Source organism: Hirsutella rhossiliensis (genome assembly GCF_020360975.1).
Source record: "Hirsutella rhossiliensis strain HR02 chromosome Unknown scaffold00002, whole genome shotgun sequence".
Classification (NCBI taxonomy): Eukaryota; Fungi; Ascomycota; class Sordariomycetes; order Hypocreales; family Ophiocordycipitaceae; genus Hirsutella; species Hirsutella rhossiliensis.
This window is the reverse complement of record NW_025408668.1, coordinates 6,711,262-6,721,374: the sequence shown is the minus strand read 5'-3', so window position 1 is coordinate 6,721,374 and position 10,113 is coordinate 6,711,262. Positions and strand designations below refer to the sequence as shown.

The following is a 10,113-nucleotide window of genomic DNA, read 5'->3' as shown; positions in this document are numbered from 1 at the left end:
ACAGACAGGGACTGGAGAGGCGGCCTGGGCTATGGGCGAGACGAGGTGCGCAACAGTGGCTGGCCCGACTTCAGGTGATGCGGCTGCAGGTGTTGACGCCACTGAAAAGGGGGGGTGGACGGGTTCCAATAGCTGTCTGGGGCCAGGGGTTCCAAAGCGAGTCGCGCAGGGCGGCGATACGTCAGGCGGGCACGGACAGGTTCCTGGTGCTGGCGCCGAGTTGGATAGCTCAGACGAGGCCGCCAAAGCTAGGCAGCTAATAAGGTAGGCAGCTGGAGGGACGGGACGGGTGGCGCCCTGTAAGTGTTGGGCAAGGCGGCTTGTGTGGGTCGGCAAAGGGTGTCGTCGCGGGTTGAGGACGACGATTCTTCCTCCAGGCGCGACTATGAGGCGACGACAGGCAGAGCAGAACAATGATGCGGCTGGACAAGAGGCAATTAAAGAGAAAGGCTGCTGGATGGAGGAGATGGGAGGCCAAGGGAGAGTGAGCCGACCAAAGGGGGGGGCCAGGCGTGGGAGCAGGGCGCTTTTGTACGAAGAAAGACGTGAGAAAGAACGAGCCCGGCCAACGGGCAGGCTCGCCTCTTTTTTGGGGGAAAGAAAGAGAGCCAGTGCCAGGGATGGAAGGAAGGGGGGGGGTGTCGGCGTTCTGGCCCTCGACTTTTGCTTTGCTCTGCTCTGTTTGAGGGGTGTGCGTCTGTGCTGGCTTCCAGGAACAAAGTACAGGGTACGAGCCTCACGGCTCCAGTGACGCAGAGCCCGGCCCGTACCCTGCACCTGCATCTTCACACCCCTCTCCCCCCCCTGGTCTTCCATCGCCCCATTCTGTACCTTGCAGCAGCAGCAGCAGCAGCCTTGGAGCTTTGGCGCAAACGCTGGACCGACGTGCATGGGAGAGAAGGAAAACGGAAGAAAAGAAAATGGGCCCTGGCGTCCCAGCGGACCGGGATGCGCTCACTCCGGGGGGCCCTGGCCTGAGCCCTGGCCTGCCCGGCCCGCTGGGGAATGGAAAAGAAAGAAAGGCCAAAAAGGAAGAGGATAAAAAAGGAGAAGGCATCCATCCATTTGACACACCCATGTCATGTCGCTATTCCCAGACCAGGCACGGAGTACGTACTGGCCATCATGTACTTACCCATGTTGCTGGCACGGGTCTCTCCCAATCCAGCTGGTCTCGCGGACCAAGTCTTTGACGCCGCGCCGATCCGTCGAGCCCGAAACGCTGGGCCGATGCTGATGGTCATTGCTGACTGCTGTCTTTGATGGCCTCGAGAAGACGCAGATTGGCCCCGATGTTGACTCGAGCTTTGCCATGTATGGCTCGTACCTGCCCGTCTACGATTCATGACAGCGAGTATTCATCGTCACAACGCATTACTGGCTGATGGGCGTCGAGCTCAGCAACAGCAAAGACACATTGTGTAGGCTGCAATCCCGTCCTCCCTGGCAGGAAGCAGCTACTTGACCTTGAACCGAAAAAAAGTGATGAAAAGTTCCTGGATGATAGGCCATGACGCACAAGGAGAAAGGGGGTGGAAAGGGGGGGTGCGAGAGTATGCAGGGCCAGTCTGAGTCCAGCCGAGCCAGGGGCCTGACATGCCGGACTGCCCCCCGGCCGCGGCGACAAGCGGCCGTCGACGGTCATCGGACAAGGGTTTCCTCTTCCCCGGAGACCTGGGCCGCTTGTGCCAGAAATCCATCCTTCTTCCTTTTTCCTTTTTTACTCTGCTCGTTTGGCTATCAAGTACATACAGATGGAGGGAGAGGAAAGAAGGAAAGGGCCGCCGCTTCCACTTGTCGACAGTCTGGATGGGCGCAAAAAGATATCCCGTTTTTTTTCTTGTTTGTGGTCGTCATTAATTATCAGTAATAAAGGGGGGACCGCCTCGTCGGGGTGGCTTGGAGGGCAAAGCAACCTCTTCCCAGTGCCGTCAGTGGCGGCTGGTCACCATGCAGCGGCTGAGCCACACCATCGTCATCCGGAGGCTCGCCTGCCAGTCATCCAGGCCATGCCGCCGCCGCCGGACCGACGGCCCCAACCAGCTGAGGGCCTTGGTCCGTTTGCCTCGTTTCATCCCCCTCGGCCAAGAGTCACCGACTTTGTATCAAATCAAAGCAAACGGATTTCGTCTTTATTGCCTATAGGTCCCCCGTCTTCTTCGGGCTTGTTCCCCCCCTCGTCGTAAACGGAGGCTGCGACGCTCGGCCCTTGAGTCAGAATGGCTTGTAAAGTCTTGCTTGCCTTGGCTATCCGTTCCTCCGTGTCTGTCGATGCCCTCTTTTGGCACGAGTAGTACATGAAGCCGTCACCTGTCAAAGTACTGTACCCGGCGTATAGAGGTCTCGGTACTATGATACTGCTCCTCTAAGAACAAGGTCCGCCGAGGTACGGTACTCGTCAAGTACATGCTGGTTTGCGCCCCCACCGGGAGACGTTTCCGTGCAACAAAGGAACCCGCCCTTTGCTCTACTCACACAGCGCATTCTGGGGTTTGGCGAGTCGGGGCAGTCAGCTTTTCCTCCGAGCGCCCGCAGCTCTCGGTAGCAGGTGCGACAATAGGACCTTGTGCTACGGGCCGACGTTGGCTGTGTTCTAGAGCACGCCTCGCGTTTGTTCTTGTTGTCCTTGACGTCGGCAACTATCGCCATGCCAGTCAATAGCAAAGGCTCGGTGCCTTGCCGTTTTCAGGTCCGGTAATTTGGTACCAGGTTTATGAATCCAGTGGGATTGATTTGCTGTAATAGCCAGACCCCTTGCTCCCGTCTTGCAGTCCACCAAGGACATTGGCGCCGCCGGGGGCGCAACGATCCGTCCAGCCTTGACCTGACTTTCAAGGGTCTGGCCTGCGAAAAGATTTTTTCTTCCTCCTTGTCAATTTTTTTTTTCCTTTTCAGGAGGGAGGTTCTGTGTGTGTGTGTGTGTGTGTGTGTGTGTGTGTGTTCGGCTCTGCCCTGCCCTGTCATGGCCTCGAGCTGTTTGGCTCGGTCTCGTCCTTGCGTCAGCGTCAGCTTGGGGCTGCTCGGTTGAGCATTCGCACACGGCAAACGCTATCTCAGCTGACCCGCGGTACATACAAACAGTGGAAGGTGTGTGTAGCGTTGCAGCCCTGCCCGGGCAAGTACTGTAAGTAGGCCGCGTCTTGACGGCCGCTGAGAGCCAACAACGGTGACATGCGTCAGCCAACCAGGCAGCGGTGCTTTCACCATACACGTTGGGGCATGTGCGAGTTGCTATTCTTGGGGCGCCGTTGCTTGGCCCGCGTTTGTAGGCGAGCTTCCCTCTGTGCGCGGCGCATGGTTCGTACGCCAAACGACTCGTGGTCGTTTGTCCCACGTAGGCACAGCATCACTAGCCACTGCATCGGTGATTAATCGATTGATGAGTATTGCTGCCACATGTTTGATGCTTGGCTGGCCCGTGGCGAGCGTCATCTCGTAGGGACAGGGCGGGCTGGGCTGTGCGACGGACAGAGTCAGAGTCATGGGATGGCCCCGTCGGCAAGAGGCGAGAGGCGAGAGCAATTCGGCGCGGCGGAGGCGGATTTGGACATGGAACGTCGGCCGGGCTGTCGCACGGCGAACGAGGCGGCCCGCTTTCAAACGGCCAACTAGGCCCAAGAGCCACGCGGGAGCCATGCGAGCAGCATGCAGCTCTACAGGATGCTGGGAGGGGGAGGGCGTTGGGTCCGGGACGGTGACTGTGGGAACTTTGCTGGGGATTCTGAAGCTGGGACCCCGGGTACTTGACTCGGCCACGTAGGGAGGTGCCGGACCAAGTACCCACGAGCGCACATGCCCGCACCACAGCGGTTGCATCGGCTGCTACGACACCACGTTCCACACGTTGGTCAAACGGGGGGAGCCGCCTTTGTCCGATTAGCAGCGTCTACCGGGGTAAAGCTGCAAGAAGCTGCAAGAAGCTGCAAGGCCCCAGGGAGCACGAGCATGCAGGTATCGCCGCTGTCCTCTCTGCCCCGCAGGACATGGAGCCGCACCCAGGTGTGGTCGAGGCCCAAGTACTCGATACAAGGGGACAGCCGCAGGTACGGATACTGTACTTGGCATTTCTCACTGGAAGGCTTCCAGAACCTGCATGTGCAACCGCGGCGCTCCTTACTAGGTATTCAAAGGTGGCATTCACTCACATTCACTCTCAGTTGCAGCGGGCGAGATCCAGGTATCCGAGATGAGAGGCTGCAGCCTGCACCGCTCGCTACAAGGAACCACCTGATCTGCCGTTTTCCCTGCCATTTTGGTGGGTTTGCTTCTTCTCAGACAAAGGAGCGGCCGGTGCCGAAGACCAAAACGTCTCCACCGGCCCATGATCCGTGCAACACGACAAAGCCACGGGCCGAAATAGCTAAAGCATGAGCATGTGCAATGTGCTGGCTGCCGTGGCAACTGTCGACAGGCCCATAAGGCACGGCCGATGGACCAGAATGCTCCTCTGTGCATCGCCTTCTATTCTCGAGGCCCCCGGCGGCCTGACTCTTCACCTCCCACCCATCCCTGGCCGTTTGTCGTAGCCCAGGGCCCGGCAGACACGGAGCACCGAGTTGGCCCGGCATTCGGCATCGGCTCCGTGCATGTCTGCCTTGCTGTCCATGGCGTCATGAGGCTCAAAAGGAAACAAACCATGCACTGCACTGCGATGCACTGCGACACAACGCAACGCAACGCATGGAACCCGCATCACTGGCGGGCCTTTGCAGCTCCCATCGTCGTTGGGCGTGACAGCACTCGACAATACGCATTTGTCGATACTTGATAGCTTGAGCGACTGTAAACAACAGCTATGCCAGGCATCAAAACGTGGCACTACACGGTCCTGGCCGATCGTGGCCCGGGCGAGCAAATCGACAGCGCGTGCGCCTTCACCTCCCCTATTGTTCGCGCGACAAAGAAGTCGTTGGCGTACATGCATGCATTCGTCCTGAAACAAAAAAGTTGAATGGGCCGCACGGGCTGGCCACCTTCGTCAACCAGGGGGGCCGGCAGCAATAACAACTGCAAAGCAGCAACATCTCAGAGGCGAGTCATTGGCCCTGATGCTGGTTCTATCCCAGCCCACGCTTGGCTTTGACATATTGCTCCTGTCAGACACTGGGCCGGCGGCCTCCCTCCGTGGATTCAGTCTCTCCGCAAAGGGGGGGGAAATAGTAAAAAACATCTGATGGGGCTCTCCATTGCCGTCTGACACCCCTGTTCATACAAGCGAGATATCCACGATGAGAGTCCACATTGCCGCCGACAAGTCGGATCGTGTCCAAAGTCTAGGCCCCATATCGTCGCAAATTGCACCGATTGAATTGAATTTTTCTTTCTCTCTGCCTGCCTACAGTACATACATATCAGCAGGGCACAGGGCTGCCAAGCGGACGCCGCCCGGTGGGTGCAGTGGGAACGGCAAGGCCGGATCACCTAAAAATCCAGAATTGGGGAATTGTTGAGACGGATCCCGCCGTCGAGAAGGATGCCCTTGGCGACGGAGCTTGGCTTGGCCGAGTCGATACTTTGTATCTCGCAAGTCCAGAGGGTAAAGTGGCACGACGTGTGTTGGTGCACGGAGCATGTAGAGCGGCAGCCAGGCTGGGCAGCCATTTCACCACCACTGGTCCGGGGGGCCGCCGGCCCTCAACACGTGAAATTGACCGTGGCTCGCCTCCACCTGCAAGACCCGGTCGGGCCGGGACTCTCAGGGTACCGCGAGGGAAAACTCTGGGTTCAAGGTGGGAGGCCCAAGGGGACAGAGGCTCGCCTCGTGGCCATCGCGGAGAGCTTCCGCCAACACCACGCGGCAGCCATGATGATTGAGAGACATGGGCGTGCTTGGGTAGCGGGACAAGACAAGACAAGACAAGACAAGACAAGACAAGACAAGACAAGGGCCAGAACGCACGGTTTTGCCGTCTGCCACGGCTGACAATGGCCCACGCCCCTTGTCCTTCCCCCAAGGCATCCAATGTCTCTCCGTATTCACACAAACACTTGATCCGCCAAGGCATCTTCACTTCCTTCTTCAGGCGGGCCGGGGGGCGTGAGAGCAGGTGGGTGGTAAGTCGGGCCATCTGCTCAAAGGTCACGCCCAGCAGCAGGATCGGCGCGGCTCACTTCCGGACCCAGGTCGCCGGCACCCCGTGTGATTTGACAAAGGAACCTGCAGGAATCGTAATCGTTTTTGTCCTTTTGCTGCTGAGACAAGAATATCTCTGAAAAGAAAGGTGGAAAAAGAAAGGCGTAGATGAATAGGCACGCCGTTGCTAGTCCACAACCCTTGGGAGCTGATTTGCACCTCAAGGCGCACCCTGGCCTTTCCATGGTACTGTGCTGCGCCTACTTTGCCACCTTTGCTCTGGCGATGGATGCGATTCTTCGTCGGCGCGTCCAGGCAGTCCGACTGGTGGCTACGCGTGATTACTGGGGGGTTCCCGGCACAGCAGGACTCCGGGTAGCAGGCCCCAAGGTTTGGTCGCGACCGGGTGAGCATGCCACCTCGAGAATCCCATCGCATAGTTGGCCGCAGCTCTCGTGTCACCGCCTACAGCCGAAGTTGGCGCCTCCCAGGTGCTCGCCGACTACTCGTCCTCGTTCGTTCGGCGGATGGCGGCATTCCTGTTCTTCCGTCGGGGATCGCAGTTGTGACGCCGTCGTCCATCCACCTGTTAGGGACATCCTTCGCCCTTCTCCGCTCACGACCGAGACCTACTGGCGAGGATCTGCTGTTGCAGGGTGGCGAGAGGATGCGGCTGCGGAATAGATTACCCTGGACGACGTTTCAATATAACTGGTTGCCTCCCGTTAAGATGTGCTTGTCTGCTGGCTGACTGGCTTAACTCACGGGTGGTAGAGAGAACAAGATAGGGTAGAGCGCAATTGCATACCTCCGGCTGCCTCGATCCGACAAAGGTCATTATTGCCTGGTAAAATGCAGCTTATTCGGCACATCTCCCGGCTACCTGGTGGTCGGAATCAGGTATTCTGAGATATAGGGTAGGTGGAGATGCACCAAGTTCGCCACCGCCTGCCAGATTAGTCACGAATGTAGCCTCTCCCCTCCACGAGGATACGGATTGGGAATCGCACCTTCCTGCGTCACACAACCCCCACGTCCCGTACCTCTACACTCAGTTTTCACTCACCCACCAGCGTTCATTATCGGGCAAGACGAAAATTTTCAGACAAAAATAGGTAAAAATCGCAAAAAGAAACAGGCAAAAACATACAGCAGCCGGTGTTCGCTGGTCGTCACCGACCCAACTACTAATCTGCCCCTTGCCTGGTTAATTCACCGAGATCGGACGGGATCGGATGCTTTCAAGCAGGTGTGGCCGTATGTATCAGTATGTACTGCAAGTTTAGCTAATCCATGCAGGGGTCTACTGCCCCCGCCGGATGGAAGCGTCACTGGCGACTAGAAAAGCAGCGGCCCCGTGCCCCGCCGGCATCCGCCAACCGTGACGCAGTTCGACGTCAACTCCGTCCTCGGGCCCAAAAGCACCACCACCACCGCATTCGCCGTCGCCTCGCCGCCGACCTTACCTCTCGACTGCCTAACCCCCCCTTCCCCCAGGCTTCTCTCCTCTCCACACGCTCGCCCCCCGCCCCGACCGGCTGTGTGCTGAGCCGGGCGCATCCACCATGTCCATCATCCAGCAGCACACAAGCGCGACGCTGAGCGATGCCTGGCGCACCATCAACATCGATGCCCTGACCGAGGACTCGAGCGTAAACTTCGACACGACCACCCTCCGCCCCCCACAGCCAGACGTCTCAGAGGCCGAGGTCCGCCAGCTCGCCGGCCAGGTCCGCCAGCTGCTGCGGGGCGGCGACGCAGAGGGCGCTTTGCGGGGGTGCCTCGAGACGCCCGTCTACAACGGCGCCGACGCTGCAAAGGTCAGGGAGAGCGCCTGTTTATATATGCAAATGCATGCTTCTGATACTGATTCACTGGCTTCTCTAGGACGCGCATCTGCAGACCATCATCGAGGTCCTCCAGTCAATCAAGGCCAGCGACATGAGCCCCCTGCTCAAGGGCATCTACGAATCCCCCGGCGGCACCGAGTGCCTCGACGTTCTGATGAAATACATGTGCGTTACTCACCCAGCTGCTGGCAATCCTCGGGCAAGCGAGCTGACGAGCGGTGCCGCGATAGCTACAAGGGAATGGCCATAGGTAATCCCGCCGGGGGCCTGAGGTCGCCCTCCAAGGTCACCCCCCAACCGACCGGCGGCTTCAGCCAAATCGGATCCCGGCCAGGAGCATCCAACGAGCCCGCCTCGGGATCCCTGAGTGTCCTGCTGAGCTGGCACGAGAAGCTCGTCGATGTCGCCGGACTAGGTTGCATTGGCCGGACAATGACAGACTGGCGCAGGGTGTAAAAGGACAGGCTCTCCGAGTCAACGGTTGCTTTTCTTTTCATTTACACAATATCGGCGTCCCATAGATGAAGACTGAAGCACAAGTATGAAACAACAGCATGAAAGCAACCATTGGCCACGGATCAGCACCCGAAAATGCGCTCACTGAGCCGCCTCGACCACTGTGCCCAGCTCTGCCATGCGTCCGAGGTGGGCGCATATATTCATCGCTTCTCCAGTATATCTTTCAAATCCATCTTCCCACTGCCCCTCGGCAAGGGCGTCGGCTGATTCGCGCCTTCGCGCCAGCCAATCATGTAGATGATCCTAAACGTCGCCGGGATGGACCCGTCCGGATTGCCGTGAAGTTCCCTGTAGATGGCATCGCTGGCGAGAAGAACGTCTCTCCCAATTGGGCCCAATTCCCTCCCCAACGCGGCGTTGTTCTCGCCCATGGCCTGCAGGTCCTGCATCAGGGCAAATGTGTCGGGATAGTCGACAATAATGTCTTCGACGTCCACGGTCAGCATCTTGAAGCGCGCCTTTTGAAGAAGCCCACCGACATCCCTCACGTCGGCCAAAGGGGAAACGTGAGGGGATATGCCGCCTCTCCTCTCTTGTTCTGCTAGCTGAAGGGACGTCCGCAGCTCGAACAGTGTGTCGCCCCCGAGCATTGCCCCAATGAACGGACAGTCTGGCTTGAGCACGTTGTTGATCTGCGATAGGATGCCCGGCAGGTCGTTGATCCAGTGCATGCTGAGCGAGCTCATGACCATGTCGAAGGACTCGGCCTCATAGGGAATGGTCTCTTCATCTTGCAAAACTTGCCGAGTGATGCAGAGCTTCTTATTGAAGTCATGGTCGGCATCGCGAAAGAGCAGGCTTTCGGACGAGTCGGCGGCCACGAGTTCGGATATCCGCGAGGACAGCGGCGGAGACTGGGGCTTTGAAGGATCGGGATCTGGATTATCCCGGACCAATGCTCGCGCAATGTTGCACGAGTTGGCGCCCAGGTCCAGCACCCGGGAGAAGTGCCGGTTGATGTCCTGGTTTCCAGTCAGTCGGGATCGTCCAAGGCCAGCCGTCGCCGAGTGGTCGTCCTACTAGCAACCTCTCCGACAGCCTGACTGCGACCTCGTCTTTCATGTAGTCGGCTTGGCGACCCTCTTGGGGCTTGGAGGCCGCGCGCTCCTTGTGAAGCCATTTGGTCCGTCGATTGAAGACTTGGAAGCGTGGAGCTCCTCCGGACGGGATGGCGTAGGCTCGACGGGATCCGACGGCGACCCAAGGAGACAGCTTGCACCAGCTCTTAGCCGCTGCTGAGGCTCGACAAGCGCATTCTGACATGACATTCCAATCCGCAGGTGAGGGAATGAAGTGAGCAAGCCGAACCCGGGCGCGACCAAGCCCGAGGATGTCTGGTGGTGGATGAAGCTCTGCAGTGATATGGCGTCTCGTAGTGGGGTACCGCAGGCACTGTGTGGACACTGTGACTCTTTCGCAGACGTACCGTCTTTGCACGGTGTCAGAATGGGGTATTCCGTGCACGGACCAGGTTGGGCGGCAAAGTGGACAGAGGGTTCCGCCTTCTCTTCTCATTCCCGTGCTCGGATGACAGGCGGCAAATCCACTGAAGCTGACGGTCCACCTTCCACGAGGCCTCGACCCGACACTCGCATCATCCGAACCAGCCGCCGCCGCCGCCCGTCATCCTCGCCTCGCCTTCTGAGTTGCCCGGCGCCGCCCTGAATCGAC

General features: G+C 58.8%; 2 protein-coding genes across 2 annotated transcripts; one reads left to right on the top strand and one right to left on the bottom strand.

The window, feature by feature from the left end:
* Positions 1-7,638: 7,638 nt before the first annotated feature.
* HRG_02382 (ARP2/3 complex 16 kDa subunit (p16-Arc) domain-containing protein) lies at positions 7,639-8,379 on the top strand (the record flags this gene model as incomplete). Its single annotated transcript, XM_044860853.1, has 3 exons — positions 7,639-7,893; positions 7,961-8,088; positions 8,154-8,379. 3 exons carry the CDS (start codon positions 7,639-7,641, stop codon positions 8,377-8,379), a joined length of 609 nt encoding a protein of 202 aa, XP_044724486.1.
* Positions 8,380-8,582: 203 nt separating this feature from the next.
* Positions 8,583-9,705, bottom strand: HRG_02381 (methyltransferase domain-containing protein; the record flags this gene model as incomplete). The annotated part of the gene is made up of 2 exons (XM_044860852.1): positions 8,583-9,404; positions 9,463-9,705. The coding sequence occupies 2 exons, from the start codon at positions 9,703-9,705 to the stop codon at positions 8,583-8,585; spliced, it is 1,065 nt and encodes a 354-aa protein (XP_044724485.1).
* Between the last annotated feature and the right edge of the window lie 408 nt (positions 9,706-10,113).